Source organism: Perna viridis, chromosome 2, assembly GCF_037379345.1.
Source record: "Perna viridis isolate PV_CMFRI_1.1 ecotype Kerala chromosome 2, ASM3737934v1, whole genome shotgun sequence".
In the NCBI taxonomy this organism is placed as follows: Eukaryota; Metazoa; Mollusca; class Bivalvia; order Mytilida; family Mytilidae; genus Perna; species Perna viridis.
In genome coordinates this window covers 61,259,883-61,284,685 of record NC_142446.1, presented here as the reverse complement: position 1 = coordinate 61,284,685, position 24,803 = coordinate 61,259,883, and the positions used below count along the sequence as shown (strand labels likewise).

At 33.5% G+C, this 24,803-nt stretch overlaps 2 protein-coding genes and 1 long non-coding RNA gene across 6 annotated transcripts in view; 1 reads left to right on the top strand and 2 right to left on the bottom strand.

Annotated features, from left to right (window-relative positions):
* Window positions 1-1,771: 1,771 nt before the first annotated feature.
* LOC148626335 (cdc42 homolog) lies at window positions 1,772-6,322 on the bottom strand. The gene is made up of 3 exons (XM_088570227.1): window positions 5,186-6,322; window positions 4,530-4,618; window positions 1,772-3,457 (listed from the first exon to the last, which is right to left on the bottom strand). Exons 1-3 carry the CDS (start codon window positions 5,373-5,375, stop codon window positions 3,050-3,052), a joined length of 687 nt encoding a protein of 228 aa, XP_088426353.1. The 5' UTR covers window positions 5,376-6,322; the 3' UTR covers window positions 1,772-3,049.
* A 541-nt stretch (window positions 6,323-6,863) lies between these two features.
* Window positions 6,864-9,470, top strand: LOC148626334 (uncharacterized). Its single transcript, XR_015920044.1, has 2 exons — window positions 6,864-7,381; window positions 9,055-9,470. It is a non-coding gene; the product is annotated as an uncharacterized LOC148626334 (long non-coding RNA).
* Window positions 9,471-9,703: 233 nt separating this feature from the next.
* LOC148626333 (clathrin heavy chain linker domain-containing protein 1-like) overlaps window positions 9,704-24,803 on the bottom strand; it is a 26,120-nt gene continuing 11,020 nt past the window's right edge. For 2 of the 4 annotated variants that reach the window (XM_088570223.1, XM_088570222.1), the window contains exons 6-10: window positions 23,292-23,360; window positions 21,549-21,785; window positions 11,808-11,982; window positions 11,027-11,412; window positions 9,704-10,546 (exon numbers count right to left, since the gene is read on the bottom strand). In XM_088570223.1, coding sequence (XP_088426349.1) covers window positions 10,332-10,546; window positions 11,027-11,412; window positions 11,808-11,982; window positions 21,549-21,785; window positions 23,292-23,360 — 1,082 coding nt within the window. In that variant the 3' untranslated portion in view covers window positions 9,704-10,331. The remainder of the gene's footprint in view (window positions 10,547-11,026; window positions 11,413-11,807; window positions 11,983-21,548; window positions 21,786-23,291; window positions 23,361-24,803) is intronic. The other 2 variants (XM_088570225.1, XM_088570224.1) reach the window with 1 other exon arrangement.

Sequence of the window (24,803 nt, the reverse complement as noted above, 5' to 3'; positions counted from 1 at the left end):
TTCTTATCTTGAATTAATCGATCGAAAATATGTCATTGACGCAACGCATGTCTAGAACAGTCACATTGCTTATTTCAAGTGTATTTTAATGTCATTAATAATCTAAATTTCCTCTAATTCCTACAACCTTCCTCTTTTTGTACTCAGATGTTGTCGTGTAGGGTATATCCAATATAAAAAAAGTGTTGCGGGATCAGAAGAAATTCAGACTAGTTTATCTGTTGAAGAGATTTCAAAGGAACAAAGGTTTGAAAGGAAATCAAAAGAATGCAATTTAGGGACAAATACCAGACATGGAAAACAGACACACACAACAAAGAATAAAATAACCAAAATAATACGTACAAATTAAGGAACAAACATAAATGAGGAACTCGGACACCACTAAAAACTGGGAGCATGGACCAGGTGCAACGGTAGGGTAAGCGCCCTCTGCTTTTCTGGAAACACCCGCTGAGCTGCTCATAAATAGTTAAGTCTCGGGTAGACGAAAGAGGAAAGGAAACTGTTTTTTAGTGCATGACATCTGCAAAATGTACCACCGAACCTCTTTCAAAACCTTTAACTTCTATACTCACAGCTGTCAAAGAGGGTCTGCAGTCCTACCACAACACTTTTAACTCCCGTAGTGGTATCAATTCAATGTGAATCCTGAAAAATTCGAAAGATCTTCGGTTCTTCGAGGAAAGGAAAACTATGACATGGTGAACAAATCGGTTTTCATGTTACAAATAGGTACACCCTAACTATCCACGGGTTCACGATGACGACCCTAAAAATTTTGTACTGATGACTTCAATCTTGTAGCAACATAACTTCATTCCAGAAGCCTAATTGTAAGAAGTCTAGTAAGGAACAAAAAGTCTGCGTAGTCATGACAAGCTCTGGCATTTCGTGACGTATGAGTTGTGATATGGAAACTCCATAAGTAGCTGCAGAAGGGATAATGCCACAGATGAAAGGAAAGTTGAAAATAAGGAATGAGTATTTGCGTTTGTCGTATAGTTTAGTTATGAGTTTTCTGCTTATCCATCGATCTATTATTAAGTATAGGTCGAGATATGAGACTGTTGTCTGTTGTGTCATTTATCTATTTTTTTGTTTTTGTTTGTTTTTGTTTGTTTGTTTTTTTGTTTTTTTTTTGGGGGGGTGGGTGGGTAGCCGCGCGGTGTATACAATCCCCGAAACTAGGATTGTTTAAAGACAATACGCGATATTTATAGCAGAAGACCAAATGATCTGGCTAAACAATGTTCCTTAATTATTTTTTTTAATCAGATCAGTCAAAAAGCCAGTCTCATAGGAATGAAGGAATAGGTCAACGGGTAACGGAGCACACTTAGTTCCCAAGGACATGTCGACTGTCTGTTGAAAAACCACGTACACTGAACAAGAATGTCGATCAAACATCAAACCTTAAATTAGTACGGCACCAGCCGTACCTGTCGTATCAGCCGCTAAGTCCCTTACAAAGGAAAAGTTCTAACTCCCGGGTTTCTGTCCCTAGATATGCACTAGTAAAATTGTACGTCTTATTAACTGCATTAGGTTAATGGCAAAAAAGAAGGTAACTCATCGGGGAGGAAACGGTCAAAGGTCAAACTGAATTGTTGATAACACTACATGTATATTTAAGGTCCGATTTAGATATATCGGAAATCCGTGGTTTACGAATCTTGGTAAGTATCTATAGGGTGTGCCGAAGGTAATCTGTAACACCAAAGAAGAGTTTTAGTTCTCTAGTGGATAACCTCACGATAATTCGCCTTAATAAGCCAAATCAAGCTTTATTTCATTAACGACAAACATGCACACACTTAAATAAAACGAAACAGAACTAAGAGGTGATTTGTCATGCTTCATAGTAAGTTCATATATATAGACCAACATCAGGGCATAGCATTGAAAGCATTGACGAGCAAGACAGAGAACACGCTTAATAGTTCAAAAAATGAGACACAATGATTTAAGGATATTTTTAGTGCAATAAAAAAGCCTAAGGACCTGTCACAGCTCAATTTTTGAGTTCTTTTATCGTAATTTCTGCATTCTCAATGTTGTTATAATTAGCTTATTAAAATGTTTTTCGTATTTACACCCATTGATGACATTCGCTACTTACACAACTGTAAATTATCAATGAATTCGATTCAGTGTTTCAAGAATTTCATTATATGATTGAGATGAAGCGACGCCTTACTATAGAGTTATTGAAAGAAAAAATAACATGATGCCACGAATTATCCACAAAACAGAATGAATTAATCCTCTCCTTTCTAATACTGAATTAACCCGTGCATTCAATTCTTTCTCACCAAAAGCATCAAACAGTTTATGTAATTTTTTCAATGAGTTGGAATAATTGACTACGGTTCACTATAGAACAATAAACTACAGTTGCTTTGGGTAAGGATTTAGTTCACTTGTAAATGTTTCTTCCAAACTGTTCCTCTTACCCTTGAACATTAAATGACCGGAGATACCAACATTAGCATCTATGCCATGCATGCATACACATTCATTGAATTGGATACGTCACATTGTAAGCAAAAGTGTAAAATCGACTAATTGTACAAGATCAATGGTGTCGATTTAGGCAATCAAATCACCCAACAACACCAGAACATACATCAAATCATCAACTCATTCTGTCACAATTGCACTGTTCCCAACCTTCATAACAGAGAAAATACAAGGGTCCACATACCGAAAATTGAAGTTACATCAATAGTAAAATATAAATATTATTTACAAAAGAATATTTACAAAAGTTTATGTTTATTATACGTGATTGCTTAGAGTTCGACAAGTTAACAACCATTTAACTTCTATTTTTCACGAAAAACAAACAATTAAACTACTGATATATCCCGATTAAGATTCCCACTTAATGCCTGGAATAACGAACATTCTTGTACACAATCCACAATGCTTCAACAACGGGCTATCATTGATTTTTATAACAAGGTTGTAGTTGGAGTGACTGTATGGTAATATTATTGGCAATGAAATAAATAACCTTATTGTACACATGTTTCATGAATTGCTCTCACGATATAGAACATGGGTTATTTTGTTTTCTGCCATTACTTGGTACATTAAGTGTGTTGGTGGCAACTTTGACTACTGTTTCAAAAACTTCCTTTAGTCCAATGTTATTAGCAGCAGAACATTCAACATAAGTTTTGGCGCCTACTTCTTTCGCAGTTTTGATGCCGTCCAACATAGAAATTACCCTTTCATTTTTATTTTGTAATTCCTCAAGTGTAGACTGGTCCTCTCGTAAATCAGTCTTGGTTCCGACGAGGATGAATGATGCCTTCGGGGATAAAATTCTGATTTCAGTCAACCAATTTTTCTTTACACTCTGGAGACTCAGTGGATTGGTAACACTAAAACATACCATGAACACATTTGTACCCACTGTAAATAGTTCTCTCATTCTTCTATATTCATCCTGAAAGGAAATATTTTTCGCTTAAATTTATATACAGCATTACCACAATGGCGAAACAGGAGATTTACAAAATGGGAAGGGAAAACGCATTAGTTCCTCAAAAAAAAGGTAAAATAACTCGTGTTAACATTACAATCCTTAATAATTATTCATTGAAATGTGTTCCTTTCTGTATGTTTTTATGCTTTAACAAAAGATCATGGCAATATACAACATTGGTAATTTCATCACAATGACCCCGAGTGCCGCCTCCCAGATACGCAATCCGCGACTTGAAACAAAAAATATACGTAGTTATTAATCAGAATTTGTAATAGCTCAATAAAAAAAACATGAAATAAATTCAAATGTGCAATTAAATTATTCAAATCGAAGAAACCCCGGCTTGACTTTTTAAGTTGTTAAGTTTCGGAAAGAACAATATAACAACAAAACTTACAATGTGACGTATCATTAAAATACTTTCATAGTAGATGCGAGACAGATACAAGTACTCGGCATTTTTATCATAGTTCCATTCAAGGCGATGTTCGTGCTAGAGCTAGGTCGGAGAAATGCACTGAGAAAAAATATACTTAAGATGGCAAAGAGGTGTGACTTACGGACGGATCAGGTTAATGACACATTTGACATATTTCAGAGTCGGTAAATCGAATAACTCGCGGTATAATAATTTTTTTTCAAATTCCAATACTTACCAATCCGAGAGTATCAGTGAAACAAGACTGCACCAATATATGACTGAAACGTTCATGCTAGACTGTATATTTACCAAGCCGACGGTATCAGTCAGATTATAGCTTATACTCACCTAGACGACATTCTCGGTCAAACTATGGTGCATACTCATCAAGTCGACAGTATTAGTCAAACTAGACTGTTTACTCACGAACCAAAACTATATATTATACTCACCAAACTAACAGTATCAGTAAAGTTAGATTGTATATTCAACCTGCTAAAATGTTACTCACCAAGTCGACAGTATCATTCAAGCTAGACTGAATGGCCAGTATGCTAAAGTATTACTGACCAAGCAAACAGTATCAATCAAATAATAATGTATACTCACCAAGCCGACAGTATCAGTCAAGCCAAGTTTGTACTGTTCATCGTCTACATTAACAATCACAGGCACCTCAAACGAGTTACTGTTACCAGCTGTAAAATAACACATTATATACATCCAAGTCCGAAGGTACCAATACTGTACGTAACATCAAAGATAAAAAAAGTACGTAGCTCTTTATACCACGCATGGTTCCGTAAAATGTTACATTGGTATTAAAACAAAAGAACAATACCAATTAAACTCACCAGAATAGAGTTATCGTCAAATGGCAGGAACTGCTGATAAATGCGCTGTGAAAACTCGATTATTTTTAGACGCGAGCTATGGCATTAAGTGTCTCTCGAGATTGCCTTTGATCGAACACAAGTAATTTTTCAGAAGATCACATGCTAGGCCAATTTTCATGCAATCATGGGGTGATCATGCAACCACTCTTTGAAAATTCCTCCCGGCTTGATCATATATTGAACAAAAAGACAAATCGGGAAGCATAAGATTGACCATAAAAACCATAGAAATTCCGTGCCTGTCAAACCCTGGAAAGCGAGCGCTAGATAAAATGTTTAACTTGAAGAAGACAACGCTTCGCTGTGATTGTTTTGTAAAACGTACTTATCAATATATGAGACACAGAAACTTATTAAATTACAACTAACCTTTTATTGTCATATGTTCATACAACTCCGGAACATCACCATCGGGAAATTTGTTAGTTGCATATGTCATCAACAAACAAGTTTTACCAACACCACTGTCTCCAACTGCAGTAACTTTTATTTTCTTCGGCTTTGCCTCGGTTGTATCAATAGAACCTTCTGCCATAGTGGCAGGGTTACCTTTTGTCATTAGTTACGCCCTTCTTAGGATTTTTTTATCGCTTTCTCCTCTACGTAAAGAAAATATTTAAGTTTTAAACACACAGTCTGTATTTCCGCAAGTAATCTTGTAGTCTACATCCGGCCACATGATCTAACAGCCAGTCAGTTACAGTACACAGATAGATATGTTCACTTATAAACAATTTACAAAATTATACCAGATATTATAAATAATTATAAAAAAAATTGATAAATACCATCAATGATATGTTCTATGTTCATTTCCCTATCCCCAACTTTATGTTGCGGTGATCTCATTCGCAAAATCGATAGTGAAACTGAGTTAAAAATAATGGACGAATTGGGTATTGTTCACACAAAACGGAAACTAACTCTAGAAAGTGTAGTATTTTAAGTGTCAACTATAATTATTGTACATTGTACAATTATCGTATTTGTATTTTGTATTATGACCGGTGAAGTAAAGGAAACAAAACTTTAAATGTAATTCGTTACATTTTATCATCGTTTATACAATGTATTTGGACATCCTTATTTGTCGATATGTTTTATATTTTTAGCAATTTTTTAAGGTAAATTTACTATAATTGTCTCATTACTTTACCGTCTGTGTTTTTGTGGTAGATTTAATTACTGGTGCGTGCATTTGAAAACCCTTGACCATAATTAATACTTATCTATTTTACTAAACAGCACACTCAAAGCATACTTAGTTCGTACATTTAACAGCTCTCACCCTAAAGCAATTAAGTGATGCTGTAAGATTCAAGTTAGGTCGAGAAGCTGTAAGATTCAAGTTAGGTTATGATGCTGTAAGATTTTAGTTAGGTTGTGATACAAGTTGCAGTGGTGAACGGAACGCTTCATAGCGTTTCTGGTTAGGAAATCGGGGAAATAAATGCCAGCGAGACACCTGATATTATTTTTCTGGAACCCCTCTAAGTACAGGTTACAGACCACCAATTCAACCAATGAGCATTTGGAACGTAAAAATAGTCCTACGCAGAAATTACCCCTGTTCCTCATAGTGCTGTGAAAAAAGTTCTCATCTCATTTAAAAAATTTAAACAGTTTCTGAAAGGAAAAACATTTCTGTACATTTTACAGGTGCATTTTGCTTCTTGTGATGTGAAGCCTAATCTCCATAATGATTTCTAAATATACCCCTATCTTGTGAAAACACTGGGATTTCCCATGCTATTTAGGCTAAAAACCACTAATTCCACTTCCCATAGGCTTCTATGCTAATTTCACAATATTCAATGGCTTCTCTGGACTTTACCTTAACTTTAACCTGCAGATGACTATATATCAGCATGATTCTACATATGTCAGCTCACAATCCTCAGAATGGCATGTGGGGTTAGCAGACTTGCAGTGCAGTACTGGTCACCGGAAGTGAAGGGTCTATAAATAGCATGGGAAATCCCAGTGTTTTCACAAGATAGGGGTATATTTAAAAATCATTATGGAGATTAGGCTTCACATCACAAGAAGCAAAATGCACCTATAAAATGTACAGAAATGTTTTTCCTTTCAGAAACTCTTTAAATTTTTAAAATAAGATGAGAACTTTTTTCACAGCACTAAGAGGAACAGGGGTAATTTCTGCGTAGGACTATTTTTGCGTACGTTCCAAATGCTCATTGGTTGAATTGGTGGTCTGTAACCTTTATAGACCCTTCACTTCCGGTGACCAGTACTGCACTGCAAGTCTGCTAACCCCACATGCCATTCTGAGGATTGTGAGCTGACATATGTAGAATCATGCTGATATATAGTCCTCTGCAGGTTAAAGTTAAGGTAAAATCCAGAGAAGCCATTGAATATTGTGAAATTAGCATAGAAGCCTATGGGAAGTGGAATTAGTGGTTTTTAGCCTTAATAGACCCTTCACTTCCGGTGACCAGTACTGCACTGCAAGTCTGCTAACCCCACATGCCATTTTGAGGATTGTGAGCTGACATATGTGGAATCATGCTGATATATAGTCCTCTGCAGGTTAAAGTTAAGGTAAAGTCCAGAGAAGCCATTGAATATTGTGAAATTAGCAAAGAAGCCTATGGGAAGTGGAATTAGTGGTTTTTAGCCTACATGTAGCATGTTTCCGTAATTTGTATATAGAGATTGTACATCATGTACCGATATTGACAATATTTTAAAACATTTTTTTATCGTTTCGAACGATTATCTAGCCATTAAATTTGTTTCTAATGATTTCTGAGGAAACATTAACAAGAAGTGGTAACGACAGAATTTACAACCCTGTATATTATCTATAATAACAGTAAAAATAGATTTCTATGTACCAATTTAAAGTGATTTAACATTTCATGTTCTTTTTATGATAACAGGAACTTGTCCGGACGGAACTTAATCGAGGAAACAACAAGACGGATTTATTTACATTGTAACACAAACATTAAAAAAGAACTCGTTTTTGTATTTGAAAGTTGTGCATCTAAAATTGAACAAGTAATTTATAATTGTTGTTTTTTTTAAATGCTCCATATTCTTCTTACTGCTATAGAACTGCAAATAAAGCGGAAATTACTCATAACCTTCGTCGAAATTCCTTCATTCCACGTAAATTTCAAAGAACAAAGAAAACAAAACCATAATAACCACAGCTGATTATTAATAGGCATTTTACCGAGTTTAATCAGGAAAACTATAAAAAAAAATAATAATCTGTCACCATAACACGGCTTCCCTCCCTAAAATCTATATAGGCAACTCCAAAAGCTATTCAGATGGAAGACAAAATAAGGGGTGTACTATGGTATTATGTGATAATATGCGGATTACAACAAAGGACACACGGATGGACATCATGATCATTATATACCTCCGAAAAGTGGGAGCATAATAAATTACTTCGATTTTCCAATGCAACGAGACCAAATCATCATCAAAAGAGCTGAACACTTGGAGGATAAATGGAAAGAAAAATGCGAACCTTACTGCATCTTCCTTGTTTTTTTTTTTTCTGTAAAATTGCACCCTAACAATGACTGTATAAAACTACGGCAACAAAATAAATTTCAAGACTGAAACTCAAGTAAACAACCAAAGGCCAACAAGTACCTACAATTTTGATCTAGAAAAACTTTGCTGTAAGCAAGTTTCGAGAAGCGACTAGCATGAGATTTGAGATTTTGCATAACTTTTTGTAAGACCAAAGAGGACAAATAAAGATTAAACTGGCTTAAAAAATTAAAATTTTCAAATAACATAAGACTCCTATCAATTTATGGCATCCATAGGACTTGAGTCTGGTCATAAAAACTATTTTTAACCATTTCAGTAGCATTTAATATAGAAGCTATTCCCAGCAAAAAATGTCAAACTTGATCCATTAATGACAACAACTCTGTTTAATATGAGTAGTTTTACAATTTTAACTTGACTGTTGCATTAGAAATTGTCATTGTCCAATCACACATACGTTTGTATACTACCCAGGCAGCATATTTAATAGTGGGAGCAAGCCCCTGTGGTCTAATTGTGTTCATATCCAAGCTACTAACGGTAGTATGATGTAATATTGTTTTGAGGGTGAGTAGACCACAATAATTTGTGTCCTATTCTCATTTGTTCTTTGGGCAAATAAAAGTAATTCAAAGCCAAAAGACTTTGAAAAATGATATTATCCTCAAACGAAATCTTATTTCTATATTTTACAGTTTTCCAGCACCTAGGTAATTTCAGAACAGAGTTTCCAAAAGTCTATGACTACAGTTCATATAATGACAACAAACAATGATGGTCACCATGGTATTGACTCACAAGGACTTTTGGTGTAGGTGAGCTAATGGTATTCATACATAAAGTGAGAGAAAAAAAACGACATAATAAACAAGATGCACAAATAAGTTGCGTCTTGCCTATCCTGCTTTATGGGTCAGAGTGCTGGAGGATAACAGAGTTAGACCAACACAAACTCTCAACCTTTCACACCAGGAGTCTGAGGAGGATCCTAAGAATATTTTGGCCTCTTAAGATCAGTAATCAGGACCTCCTTAATAGATGCCAACAAGAAGACATGGCCACCATCATTATGAAACGAAGATGGAAGTGGTTAGGACATGTCCTGCAAAAAGACCCAAAAGACAACACAAAAACAGCCCTATTCTGGACACCTGAGGGAAAACGCAGGAGAGGACGCCCAAAGATCACCTGGAGACGCACCATTGAAGCAGAAGTCAAAGAACATAAGAAGACTTGGGGCACATTACAGAAACTTGCCAATGATAGACATGAGTGGAGGAACTTCGTTGCTGCCCTACATGCCAGTGGCGTAAAGGGCAGTAAGTAAGTAAGTACAAATAAGCATAAATTTACTGCAAAATACATTTTCTTCAAATGAAATCAGTGACAACAATTACAAACAACATTCATATGTATCACAGAGCACAGGTAACTGAACCAATAATAAAAGTCTTCCATATCAGAATGTGGCAAACAAAATATCAACAGAACAAGAGAATCTGTCATTAATTTTGTATAAGTAATTACATTGATATGACCAATAAAAACATGGGATGAAAATAATAAAACCAATATGACACAAACCAAACATCATTCCCTAATTTTTGTCCTATTTATTGATTACTGGTTCCAATTTTGTTTTGAAACAAGAAAATAGGATAAGAAGACAGATGCTGTATAATTTGCATTCTTGAATGCTACACATATATTCGTTTTAATACTTATTTTAAAATGTATTAGAAATGCTTTTAATTACAACATTCTGAACTCACTGTCCGCATCATCACAACCTGAAAAAAAAAAGTTCATTGATCTTGCATACAATTGAGAAGTATCATTAACAACCACCAGCATAACATTACTTCTATAGGTCCCATGCCATAACATTATTACCACAGGTCCAATGCTGTAACATTACTACCACAGGTCCCATGCCAGTCCACTATACATTTTTTTTTTGCAATACACATCATTAAGAAGCAGGATCACCTTCTGGAGATTCGACTTTCAGACTTTCATAGAGAACTGTCTTCACAGCTGATATTACGTGAATTGAAGACATAAGTTTGACAGAGGTTTCTTCATAGCCTTGGTCCTGTAAAAGTTTTACAAGACCATCCCATTGTTCTTTTGTGGTCTCTAAATCATCCATCATGGCTGCATGGAACAAACTTGTGTTTTGATCACCTAAATAATAAAAAAAAAAGACTTACCGGTGTAGGGAATGAAAGTGTAATGATTTACCTGAAATCCATCCTAAACTCAAATTTTGACCAAACAGGTTGCTTGTAATCTAATATTTGAGGAAAAACTCAAGGATTTGAGGAAAGTCTGAAATTGAGATTTTTTTTTTTTAATGAAATCCAGGCCTGAAGTATTACAAACAGTACTAAAATATAAATAATATATTGTCTTCATGGTAAACATTTACAAACAAGTGTAAAAGCCCTACTCTACAAGTACAAATGATTTGTAATATTTGTACTTTCAATTTTTTATAGGGAGTCAGATGTGTAACTTTGATCCCCCAAAAAAGAATTTTTGTTCTAATATTAACACAGCTAACACTGACATCTAAATATATTTTTATCTAATAGCAGGTCAGTTGATTGATTTGAAGCTATAAAATAAAACAAAATCAATCACAATTCTGTAGAAAAATCTCACCTGATGTTGGTGTGTTCTGTAAATCCTGTATGAATCTAATGACAAGGTCAAAATGACTATTTTCTAGTAGCACCAAAATAACTACACCAATGGGTAATATTCTTGCTCCTTCTCCATTATCTTCAACCAAGGAATGCATCAGTTGTAAAGACGGACAAGTCCTCAATAAACTTAAATAGTCCTGTTTTGATAGGGGATATTTATGTTTGGCATACTCCATACCAGTATGGACACGTCCCTGTTTTAACATACAGAAAATAGCTTGCCGATATAGGTGGAGTTTACTGTATATATTCTGAGCCAAGGCTTGGCAGCTACACTTACAAGGAACCTGACAGACACAATGGTTACTGATCCTGTCACCTATTTGATGATTCAGTGACAACCTACAAAAAATCAATTTAATATTTTTATCATATATAAGAGGCTTAAAGAAAGCCAAACTCAGATTACAGGCAACAGGTACAGGGTATACATATAAACAATACATAAACAATTCGGTATATACATTTTCACTAACTTATATCAAATAGCTGACACTGTAGTTTAGAGGCATTTTTTCCAAGTAAGCACTGACCACAAAACCTAAAGAATTTATAGTGTCAATGAACTTGCAAACTGTGAAAGAACTTACATATATTCCTTGGAATCATTTTCATTAGTACCTAAATTAAATAAATTGTACCTTCTTAACTGTGTTAACTAAAGGGTGTCACAAGAATAATAAAAATCATACTTTTGTGAAATCAGAATTATTGTGTAAATATAGCCCCTTATATACCTGTCTTGTGCTATCCAATGAGCCAAAAGATCTAATCTATTTTCATTCAGCACACACTCCACACATTCATCAGACAGTTTGTGATTAGGTCGACTGCCTACAGCACTAACAGATGCCATGACAGCATCACAGAATGCAAGTAGCGGAGATCTGGCATTTCCATGAGCCTTTACATCTGAAAAAAAGAACCAAACATTGTTAAGGACTCCATTAAAATAAACAACAACCAAGGATGTTTTAATGTCTATGTAAGAACATGTCTGCCTGATATTTTGAGATAGATGTACCTTTTGAATTGAAATTCAAATCAATTATGGGTTGTAAAAAGATATAATTTGTTATAATCTGCATTCCCCCACACAATATGGAAAGTAAAGATCTAAGATCCTCTTGTATTGGGTATTGATTGGTGCACTAGAATTTAAAAAACTTTTCTGCTTTCCAAGGACAATTTTGGAACAAAAAATAACTTGACCACAACAGAAATATCCACAAATAGAAATTTTCTTTATTTCAACTTCTCATGGCCATAATGGGTAATGAGAATTCTAGAGCCCCACTGTTGGCAGATGTTACATGTATTACCACATGTAAATGCTTATTTCTCATTTGGCCCAGGCATAGAAACTTACCATGTAAAAGTTGAATTATGGATTTTTTACCATTTACAAAGTAATTTATTGATAACAAGTTCCTGTATATATTGAAAGACAGAGTTTTAAAATGATCAATGAAGTCTTTACAACCTTTACAACAATCAATAGGCATGGATTTAGATATCAAAAAATCTTATTACATACTCCAAGCACATAAAAAATAATGAATTATTTCCCCTTAATAGTTAGGCAATATATAAATATACCAGTATAATAAATAGGATGACAGCAAACAAAGTATTAAAATAAGCACTTCAGAGAAAAATACTTTACCACTTAGAATGGAATGTCAAGTCCAAATCAAGTTTTCACATGGATAACACCACGGTATGGTAATTTACCCGACAGACAACGAACAAGTTTATTCAGACAAAACACAGCCAAATCATCTGGTATGTTTAAAGGTTAATATAGAAACTTGATCACAAAACAAAGTTACATTGTCACTGTAAATAATTAACACAACAGGTTCAGTAAATCAATAAACAAGTTCCGTCAAGTAAACAATTCTGATCAACATAAACGTTTCTTCAATATCTTTTCTATATTAGCCATTTTCCTCCTTTATAAAACCTATAGATTTTATTTCCAACTATGACTACTATGGAGATTATTAAGGAGTGACTAAACCTTTTATGTTGTTAGCTTTATTACACTATAATAGTTTTCACCTATCGTCCATTTAAATATTCTCTCTATGAAGTAATGGGCTGTACAGGGATTGTACAAAATGTTTTTTGATTTGAAATACCAGTAATGTAATCTATTGATTTAATTCCCTTATCAAGTCATTTAAATGCAAATGAAGTGTATTTGCAGGATCTGTCTGGTTAATGTAAACTGGGTTATTGTGACAAGTTTTCCCTTGAGCATTGGGCAATAACTTTAATGTTTTATTAACTGACTTCTGAAGGCCATATTCCTATTTCTAAACTACAAGTACAACTACCTGTACTGTAAAGTCACTTGAATCATACTTATAAACAGATGTAACAAATTACAGTGTACTGAATACTTCATAGAACCATGTACATAACAGTACATTTAATATTAGATATGGTCAATTTCATTTTACATGCTTTTTATTTCAATATGTTTGATTTTGAGTTCTTCTTGTATACACTTTTTGCAGACGTAATTGATAGTCAAAGGTTTGGGACCCTAAATTTCTGACCTAGTACCTTTGAAATTTCATATTTCTAGGTCCTGGACCTTCAACCTTTTCCCTTACACTTTATTGAGGACTTTTGGTCTAGATCTTCCAATGGATTCGGTTCTATTACTGTTGATAAGAGGTTACTCTTTAACACACGTACAGCATACCAAAATTTGCAATATTTATTTGATTGGTCCTTTTGTACCAGTATTTAGTACAAGTAATTTGACTTGAAAGCCAGATAAGACATGCTGTCGGCCTTAAATTCCCAGTTAATCTAATCAGCAAATATCATTCTATTATACCTACATGAAACAATTTTAAACTACCTGTCATCAAAGTCCAAGAGACAATAATTCTACCTATACAATGCAGTAAATTGATTGATATACCGGTATTAACAACAGACAAAACAATCAATGCAGTGATTTTCTTGTTTACTAAATAATAACAATTTGATATAAAATGCTATCTCATTCTGTGTTTGATGTTGATAAGGAAGTTCATATCATATGCTACCACAGAATGCATGTATTTATAAATATGAAGATGAGTAACAGCTTCTTAAGTCATGCATGCTTCATCAGAGAGCATGCTAAACTCTGTCAGTAGCAAATTCATTTTAATATAAACACATGCTTTTATCAAGTTTAAGGTATCATATGCTCTATGTCAAATGTATCAAGATAAAATTTGTCTGAAAGTATTGGTTTACTATTCTTATTTAATCTGACCTTTAAACCTTATTTCAAAAACTTCATGAACAGAACTAGAAATAATTTGAGCACTGAGCTAAAAAAAAAATACCCCCACATCCACTAAACAAAGTTAAACCCTTAAATTGGAGTATACCAGATGCTTGCCAGGGGAGATAATTGGTTTGTTTGTTTGTTGGGGTTTAACGTCCGAGCAGCAATATTTCAGCTAAATTCAGACGATGAACATGAAATTGAAGATAAAATGAACATGAAATGATGATGAAATGAAAAAGGGATGGGACACAAGGACAGTAGGGTCAACAGATTTTGATTGCCACTGGAAATAGGGAGAGGTGGGTTAGGTCGGGCAATTTAGCCTCCTGTGGCGGAGCCCTATGGTTCCTACTCTGGGAGAATACCACAGTAGGGTTCTTTAACATACGAGGAACGTGGCATCTTTCCCAACAGGGTGCACCACTATGGTTTGCGGTCAGGTTTTCCTGTTTATAGCCTGACAACCCTAGCATGTAACACGCCAGGAGTACCCCATTCCACCACCTGGGGCACACATCCCAGTTGCTCTGTGGGCAGAGCGCCCTAGCCCCCGGCTAGGATTCTGAGCACTATTCAGTCACCATTTAAGACAATCTTAGCGCTGCTGCAGGCCTATTCTTTTAACACCTGGACCTGCACGGGTCGAGATAATTGGAGTTGAGAGTTTTACATATGAAAACATCAGGTCTCAGTCTTGTATTCTTTGCCCCATAGGCTTCTTTTTTTAAAAAAATAGACAAGGAGTTTCAATCTAACTTTTGACCATATTTTTTCAAATAAGGAAATTTCCAAAATAATTTTTAGGTCCATTTTAGAAAAAAAGGCACGAACTTTGGTACACCAGGACAGGTCAAACTAAAAATAGACTTTTTCTACTTTTACTTTTATTTTGAGTTCCTAGAATAGACCCCTTTTCTGATGAAAAATGATAGTCATTTGCCAAGAAACAAGGAAAAGTCAAAAAGGAGGCGCACTATATTTTTTAGCCTCCATGTTTTGACGTACACCCACTCAAGAATATGTAATACAAGACTGATACCATCATAAGCCAAATTATATAAGTCCTTCAATGAATTTTGATGAAATTTGTAAGGAAGGTAAGGCATCTTATGAAAATGTTCATAAAGAGAAATCATTTTCCATAGCTCTCAAAGGGATTACAAGACATGTGAGCTAATCCTCACCCTTGATACCCCAACATCCCCTGTTAAGAATAGTGTCTAAGTGTAAACCTAGTCATCAAATAGAAAGTTAGTGTTGCCAAACCAATTATCAAACATCATAGCTGCACTGAACTTGTAAAAAAAATGCCAAGGCAGAGACAAGTAGTCTATAAGAAACTTAGGGAAAGATCAGAAAAGTGTAATAGACAAATGGACAGACATATGGAAAAAGCAGGGGTATAGTTATTTTACTCCTTCATTCACATCTACTTATGATGCCTAACCTCCTCAAAAGTTGGATTACTAGTATATTATGTATCTCCCTTTAAAGGCATCATTGATTAAAAATGAATTACATTTCTTCAAGAATGTCTACAGAAATTATAATGCCTTCTCATCTTATTAAATTTCATCGAAATCAATAAAGTAGTTTAGGCCAAAAAAAACCAAATACTATCTTCTAAAAAGATAGCTGACACATATTCTTGCTTCATTAATACCAAATGTGATTTTATTTGGTGAACTGTGATCACTGTAATATGTTTTTTATTTCAATTATTTTATTGGTTCAACAAGTAAGCTATTTTCAATTCTTCAACACATAAAAGATTATTCAATGTATAAAAGTAATTGAAAGTATTCTGAACACCAATGCCCCTAATGGAGCCTTAAATTTCATGTTTACTATCACAGTCGTCCAATGAAATGCAAAGTTGTAAGCTACATCAGTTAACAACCAAGTTCAGTATTTGCAATAAAGTTTGCAAAATGCAAGCATATGGTTGTCAGAAATCTTTTAAAGTGTATATTACAGCAGTGTCATAACAGAGAGAGCAAAGCCGGTAGGTTTCGATATCCTACAAATCTACAAATTTTTTCCAAAAAAAAAAAAAAAAAACCTACCAACCCAATTTTGAAAAAGATGTTACAATGTACCAGAAACACAGAATTTTTTTTAGGCCTTAGGAGGAATTCATCAACTGGAAGTTGAATTTATCTATTATGGTTTTCAAATTATCAGCTATTTTTTTTTTTAAATGTCAATTAATTGCCTTCCAATGGCAACAGCCCTAATTAAACTCAACCTACATCAACCAAATGGAAATTCATGTGCAATATATTGGCTAACAAGAAGCTCCCAGGAGCCTGAATCACTTACCTGGTCAATTTTTTTGTCGTTCAAGGGCAATAACTCTAACAAGGAGCTCTCCAACAATTTTGACTCACAGAAGACTTTGGTAGGACTTATCATAAGGATCATTTCATCAATTGAAAGTTTCATACTACCTATTATAGTTCTCAAGATATTGGCTGAAAACTGTTAAAAACAAAATTTTATGTCTTTCAAGGGCAATAGCTCTAAGGAGGAGTCATCTGACAAACTTTTGTAGGCCTTAACAAATAGATCATCTTAATCATTGAAAGTTTCTATCATAGTCTTCATGATATTGACTGTAAAAAAAACCTCATCATTTTTCACCTTTCAAGGGCAATAAATCTTACACAGAGTCGTCTGATAACTTTGATTCCTGCAATTGAAAGAATTTGGCTAAACCTAATGGTTTTGGAGTTATATGAGGAAAACTTCTTCTTGACCCCTTTGTTCTATTTTTAGTAATGGTGGTCATTTTTTTCCACTGATCAAAAATCTCTAAATCAGTTCTATGAAAAATACCCTAAGGAACATTCACACAAAATGTAGTTCCAATTGCTCAAGTAATGTCAGAGGAAAAGATTTTTGAAAGAAATAACATTAAAATAAACAACAACAAAAAAACAACATTGAAAAGGGCAATAACTCCATCATTGCTTAACAGATTTAAACAAAAATTTTAAGGCAGATAGATTACATTATGCTGAACACTTTAATCCCATATCTGAATTTGGCTAAACCTAACAGTTTCGGAGACACATGAGAAAAACTACTGTCTGACCCCTATGTTTTATTGTTAGTAATGGCAGCCATGTGATTCAACAAATAAGAACTCAGTTCTAAGCAGAATACCCCAAGGAACATTCATACCAAGTTGGGTTTCAGGTAGTCAAATAATGTCAGAGGAGAAGAGTTTTGAAAAATTGTTAACGATGGAGGCCAGGTGATGGCAATAGCTCACATGGCCAATAGCCAGGCGGGCTGAAAATGGCAAAAACATCATTTTCTGCCCCTCAAGGGCAATAACTCTATCAAGGAACTGTCTTACAACATTGACCCAATAGTGACTTTTGTAGAGAAGAAGGAAAGGCACCCAATTTTCATGATCTCTCACTGTTTTTGATATATAGCTTGAAATAAGTGGTTTTAACCCCAAAGTCTTTAGACATGGTTGTCACATCTACTGCCTGATGGGAATAATCTGATAATCAACACATTTTTTATGTTCATATTAAAAGAGTGCTTTTTACCAAATTTGGCTACAATCAACTGAGTAGGAATTTTTTTAAAAGAAGAATTAACACTTAGAAAAACAACAGATGACAACAGGCATAAAAAATGACTAGAGCTCACATTAACAACCAAAGCAGCTATAATAAAATACCCCTGCTTCAAATGCACTTCAATTGTGTTACACCCTTAAGTTGGATAATCTCCTCATGCAGAAACCTGACATTAATTAGTTTCATTCCTGAACATCAACATATATGATTCCTAATCTGTCTATTAACTTTTATTGAAAACCAATGACTAGTTTCAAAAGAAATCGTGATTATAGGGAGTTGACATGTGAAACCCTTAATTTACATTATCTCCTCATGCAGACTTTGGTCATGAATTATTTTTATTCTTCTAATGATGTCTTACATTCACATAAAATATCTTCACAATTTATTGAGCAGTTCAAAAAGTGTTGAGCTTACAATATTTTACAATGTAAAACCCTTCATTTGAATGGCATCAAAATATTAACTCTCCTTGATTTGGTCATTTTATCTACTTCTTGGATGGATAAATATTTGTGATATCACTCACCATGGATGATGTGATACAAACAAGTGACATGAAAAAATCACAATTGCAACTGATGTCATCTGATTGGTCGAAAGTGACATTTCTTACTTCATTCTATGACAGATGCTTAATGTCAAGCAACCAAATTTTCTAAAGAAACAATAGAAAAAGATATGGAACACCTGAACTGTCTGATGAGATACACATGTGTTTATATGTTGTCAATTTTATATTACTTGTTGTGGTTTTATAATTACATGTGGTCATTTTGTCTTTACGTTCTGTAATTTTGTCTTTACGTTCTGTTGTTTTATGATTATGTTATGTGGACATATATTTACGTTATGTGGATTTATCTTTACTTGCAGTGGTTTTCTTATACGTGAGGTCTTTTCATCTTTACGTTATGTTGATCTCTAAATACTTTATGCGCATTTTTTTTTTCTTTTCTTTACTTGCAGTGATTTCTTCTTTACGTGATGTGGACAAAAATTTCATGATGACGTGTGACCCCAGAACTTTTTGATCGTGTATACTTCAAATCAGTCCGTAAAAGCCAAAATAGACGTCGTAACGCCGATTATAAAAATGCTGAACGAAATACACTTGGGTAGTCTATCCAGTCACCCTAGAGTATTTATTCTATTGTAAATAGCTTATTTGTTATTTACGTTCAATATTATCACAATTGATACACCTAGGACTCTGTTGATGACTTGTGGTGATTTTTGTAGAATATATTTTTTTAATTCCAAAAACATGGGAATTTCGACTCCCACGAAAATTTGCATAGATTTGACTCTACAAGTTATTGCGTGACTAAATTTAATTTTCTACATTAATAAACCACCAAAACAATGTTTAAAATATTACCCCTACCCCTAGAAAACTGGTCTCAGTATCAAACATAATTCTTATTCACAGCATACCAACACTGTGAAACTCATATTTTAGGTATTCATAATTAAGATAATGATTTAACATATCTGATCAATTCAGGCGTTTGAATTCTTTATAGGATTGCATTTACTATAAAATCAAGAAAAGGGGAATTTACAGAATTTCTTTATCATCCGACATTATCTTTCTTCAGAATACCGCAGTTCAAACATGTGTTAGTGTGATACAGTGCATCTATATAGTGCCTAAGCTTTCAAATGAGCCCAAGTAATTAATAATTTAACTTTTCCAGGTCAAATAAGGTGAGAAATTACCAACCCTACCCATGAAAAAAATACCTCAATATGAACCAAAATGTTAATCCTAAGTTTATTAACGCATGCTGGGTGCTATTGTTTTCAACATTGATATATCCAATATCACTGCTCATTTCATGAGCATATTATTTTAGTTTCAAGGCGACAATTATATGTTTTTGTAAAAAGGGGAATTTTCGGAATTTCTTCCATTTTACTTTTAATTGGCATATTTTTTAAAATACCGTACTTCAAAAAAGCTTTGGTAAATAAATACTACTGTATAGTTTAGTAGCTTTCTTGTGAGCCCAAGTTATAAATATTTAAACTTTTCAAAGTCAAGGTAGTGCAATACCCATGAAAAAAAATCTCAACATGAACCAAAATGTTATATTTATCATATAATTGATGTTAAAAAGACATGCTGGGTACTAGTGTTTTAATCGTCGACGTATTCAACATATCTACTCATTTCAGGGGCATATTGTTTCCAGTTTCAATTTGAAAATATTGTATTTTTCATAGTAAAGAGGGGATTTTTTTTTAACTTCATATTTTCTTTCATTTTAAAACCTGTTATGTGCAATTTTTTTACTTCATATTTTCTTTCATTTTAAAACCTGTTATGTGCAAATTTTTTAAGTATCGTACTTCAAACATGCCTTTGCATATCTAAACATATTTATTTAGCATCTTAGCTCACACGCCTGAATTGCTCAGATATTTTGGGTAAATCATTTTATCTTTTAAATTATGAATGCCTAAAATATGAGTTTCACAGCGTCAGTACGCTGTGAATGAGAATTATGTTTGATACTGAGATCAGTTTTCTAGGGATAGGGGTAATATTTTTAACATTGTTTTAAAATTCTTTCTTGAAAATTAGTTTTGGTGGTTTATTAATGTAGAAAATTAAATTTAGTCACGCAATAACTTGTAGAGTCGAATTTATGCAAATTTTCATGGGAGTCGAAATTCCCATGTTTTTGGAATTAAAAAAAATATCTTCTGACAACGAAAATCGCCACAAGTCATCAACAGTCCCAGGTATATCAATTGTGATAATATTAAATGTAAATAACAAATAAGCTATTTTTTACAATAGAATAAATACTCTAGGATGACTGGATATACTACCCAAGTGTACTTCGTTCAACATTTTTCTAATCGGCGTTGTGACGTCTATTTTGCCTTTTACAGACTGATTTGAAGTTTACACAATCAAAAAGTTCTGGAGTCACACGTCATCATACGTCAACACGTAGGCATTCCATAAAAAGAGGTTTTATAACACATGAAAGTTGAATATCTCAAAATATCAACTCTCTTTATTTACTTCAACATCATAACAAATTTGCTCAGGCTCATTTGTTACGATATTGAAATTAAAAAAAAAACTTGATATTTCGCAATTTTGAACTTTCACTGATTATGAATCCTATATTTATCTTCCTACCTAACCATAGGATATCTTACCTTGCTTGAAAGTGAAAACCATCTGGTAGCTTTGAAGCAGTTATGTTTATAAAAGATAGGGAAAGATGTTTTAAGGGACATGACTGGATGATTCCCATCAACCCCTAAATTTTGTTGGTAGGGAGTATAAACAGCTTCAGTTAAATTGATCCTTCACATGTATAGACAAACAATAGAACAGACAACATTTCCAAAGACCTATATGATAAAATGCTACATTAAATCAGTCATAACAACATTTTATATTGAAGAAGGAAAAACACAAAACTTAAATTAAAAGTTCAGGGATCCTTTTCGAGAGAGCCATGAGTCAATGACCCACAAAAAATAAACAAAATGAGTCTTTATGACCCAAAAATATTACCGTAAGTCTTACGTAATGCATAATAGCATACCCCTAAATTTGGCTAATGTAGCTGATGTCCTCAGAATGCCCTTTGGACTATTGGCAGCATGGATAGCAGCATCTTCATACATTCCATCTTCAAATAGTTCATTAAATTTCTCTATATACTCCAACATCATCTCAGCTTCTTTCTCTTTACTGGGATCATCATCATCAAATGAAGACGTATTCAGGGTAGGTCCTGCCCCAGGGGAACCTTCTCTCTGTCCTTCCCCAGGAGATAATTCTATAAAGATGGAGAAAAGACACAATATAAAAATATACTTCTCATTATTTAAGACACTGATGTAAAAATAAATGCAAAAAGTCTTTTTACACAGCTACAGAAAGAATGCATGACAAAAAACACGTGTATTACTAGCATATTGTTTGAACATGTATATTAAATATTGTGGGTAAGAAATGAAAGGTTAGAAAATAAACTATGATAAAATGAATCAATTAAAAGAATCAGTGAACATTTTACATGCATATAACAAGAAAAAAAACATATCAATCATGATATGACAAACTAATTGAACTAAAAAACAATAAAAGATAGCTCTTTTACAATGTTTCAACTTCATCCTTATGCAACCAGAAATGTCTTCCCACACAATATTCATTATAGAAGATATAAAAAATCTCTCTTTGTTGAATAACTACAATTACTCATATCATCATGTGTTTTTGCTTGTAATTTTTACACACCATTAAAATATCAACATTTAAAGTAGTGGGCAGAAAAATAAGTACTGACTGGTATTATTATAAACCTGTATATTTACGACTGCCTCCTTCAAAACAAGTTTTGAATCTTAGTTGATCATGATTTATAACCCTACACTGGGTTCGAACTTTGCAGTTGCCCACTAGCCATTGGCCCCTAAAATCTAATGTAGGCTACCAAACCTTCTGCTCTTCTTATACAGTTTCAACTGTGGGCTACTAAAGATAATTTTGAATTTAAAACCCTGCAGTTACACATATCTCAGTATGGAGTATGCTTTTTAAAACTTAATAGAACTGCAAGTCATTTATACATGTATGAAAATAATGGCTAAAATACAAAAAAACATGCATATAAAAACAGAGGTTAAGTCTCCTTTTTCAAATTTAAAACTCAATATCATGGTACATGATCTGAAAGAAAATGTTCACAGAACCAATCTGAAATTCAGCTAAAACATGATGGATGGATGGACAACTAACTTAAATTGGTTAAATTAAAAATACTGAAAAATCCTTAATCTGAAACACTGAAATTATGAAGGACACCAGAACACTAAGAAGTTGCAGAGGGGTGGTTAGGACATTGGAAATCTTATGCATCTTGCATGGTATGGCACTATAGAGCTAGACTTAATTGATAGTAAGGTTCGGTTTAATATTGTACACAATCGCACACAACAAAAATATTTAAAAAATGTTTACAAATAAAAAAAATAATGCTTTATAATGATTTTTTGTGATGGCAAACTTTAAATTTTGCAGAAGGATTCCTATTATTATTACATATTATCAACATGTAGGTTGATTAATAAATGTCAACATCTTCATTTCACTTGTCTCAAAAATTTGATAATAAACCTTTGTATCTACCTTTTATATTGAAGAGGAATACATGTAGAATGACTTATGATTGAAGTCCATTAAACCATAGCAGGACCTAAAAATAATAATATCAAACTGCATGCAAACTCTGAAAGTCATAAGGCAAATATTGAAAAGTCAAATATAACATCCATCTCACCAATCAAAGTACATGTTTTTAACTCCTGAATCCTAGAGAATCCAGACACAAAGTCTTGAAGTATGTCATCTAGAAAAAAATTTAATATATCCTAAGTGTAAAAAAAGGGTGCAGCTTAATGCAACCACAGAGGTCAATCCTTGAACAGTTGAGGCAAGTATGGACACACCAATTTAAGCTTGACACAGGATATTAATTTGACAAATATTAAAGTGGTGCCTTTTTTGCCACTTAATTATAAATGGTTCTAGTCAGCAACCTTAAATCTATTCAAGGCCTTCCTTTGGTTGTATGGCACCTTGTGAAACGATTTCAAAGAAATTCATTCACTTATAGCAAAGTAATTTTCCAGACATAATGCAAACGCTTGTTTCAGGCCCATTTTCAGTTCCTTTTTTCTAAATGGTTCAAGTCAAACCCCAAATCAATCCAAGCCCTCTTTTTGTGGAATGGTACCTAGTAGTACAATGAAATAACAATCTAAAGATTTAAACTCGAATTAATGTCCAAACATGAAATGTTTGATAAGAGATACCTTAAATAAGACTTATCAGGCTTATATAAAGTAAGTTAAAATAATCTACTTAAACTAAACCATTTTGCTATAGATATGAATCTCTTGGGGTCAAGTGCATGATTTTACTCATATGAGGGTACTTCATCTTTAATATGAAACAGAAATCATGTTCTAGAAAAACAAGCAAAAAAAACCCTATTATTAAGAAAAAAAACATTGTGTGCTCAAGACAACTAAACCTCTGAGAAAGAGCAAAAATTGACATATTAGTTATCTTAAGAAGAGTTAGAAGGGTATTTTCAGGTATTCACAGAGCTTTAGGAAGTGCCGTGCTCAACAATAAAGGATGTGAACACAGTCTGATTTAGATTACCTTCAAGATTATAGTTATCTTGTCTACTACCATCTACAACAACAGAGGAATGGCTGATTTTCATGCTTTTGGACAAATAAAATTCAGACACAGACAGTGGTAGAAAAACTCACAAATCAAACTTTTTTTTTTATTTCAGTCTTAATATGTTATAATTTTACATATCTATAGTCTTTTTTGTATACGGATCTGTATTTGTTTGAAAAGCATGCATTCATCTCCCACACAAATCAACTAAATCAAGAACAGTAACTCTTACAAATTGCAGTTTTTAAAACACAATCTACAGGTAAATACCCGGTATTACTCAAAAGTGCACCAACCAAATAACATACTAAGATTGCTACATTTTTTGTATGTGGTCTGTAACTGTTTCTGATTTAGAAATGAAAGTGAATTTTGTGGCTTTTGACATGCATGAACCACCTCCTGTCTGATATTTATAAAGACCCCTACTTTAACAATGTACATTACAATATCTTAATATTACCTTTACAGAGACAAGAAACTGTTGCATTATGTTTGTAAAATAAATTCAACCCTAAAAGAATGTATGAGTAATATCAAAATTTGAAAACCCAAAGATAATGACTGAGGAAAGTTATGATTCATATATTGTAAG

Bases quoted from the DNA above. Each gene is read 5' to 3' on its own strand.
- LOC148626335 (XM_088570227.1), bottom strand. From the start codon at position 5,375: ATGACAAAAGGTAACCCTGCCACTATGGCAGAAGGTTCTATTGATACA. The intron at 4,619-5,185 runs GTTAGTTGTAAT...GTTATTTTACAG, and splicing joins TGAACATATGACAATAAAAG to CTGGTAACAGTAACTCGTTT. The intron at 3,458-4,529 runs GTGAGTATACAT...ATTTCCTTTCAG, and splicing joins TGACTGATACTGTCGGCTTG to GATGAATATAGAAGAATGAG.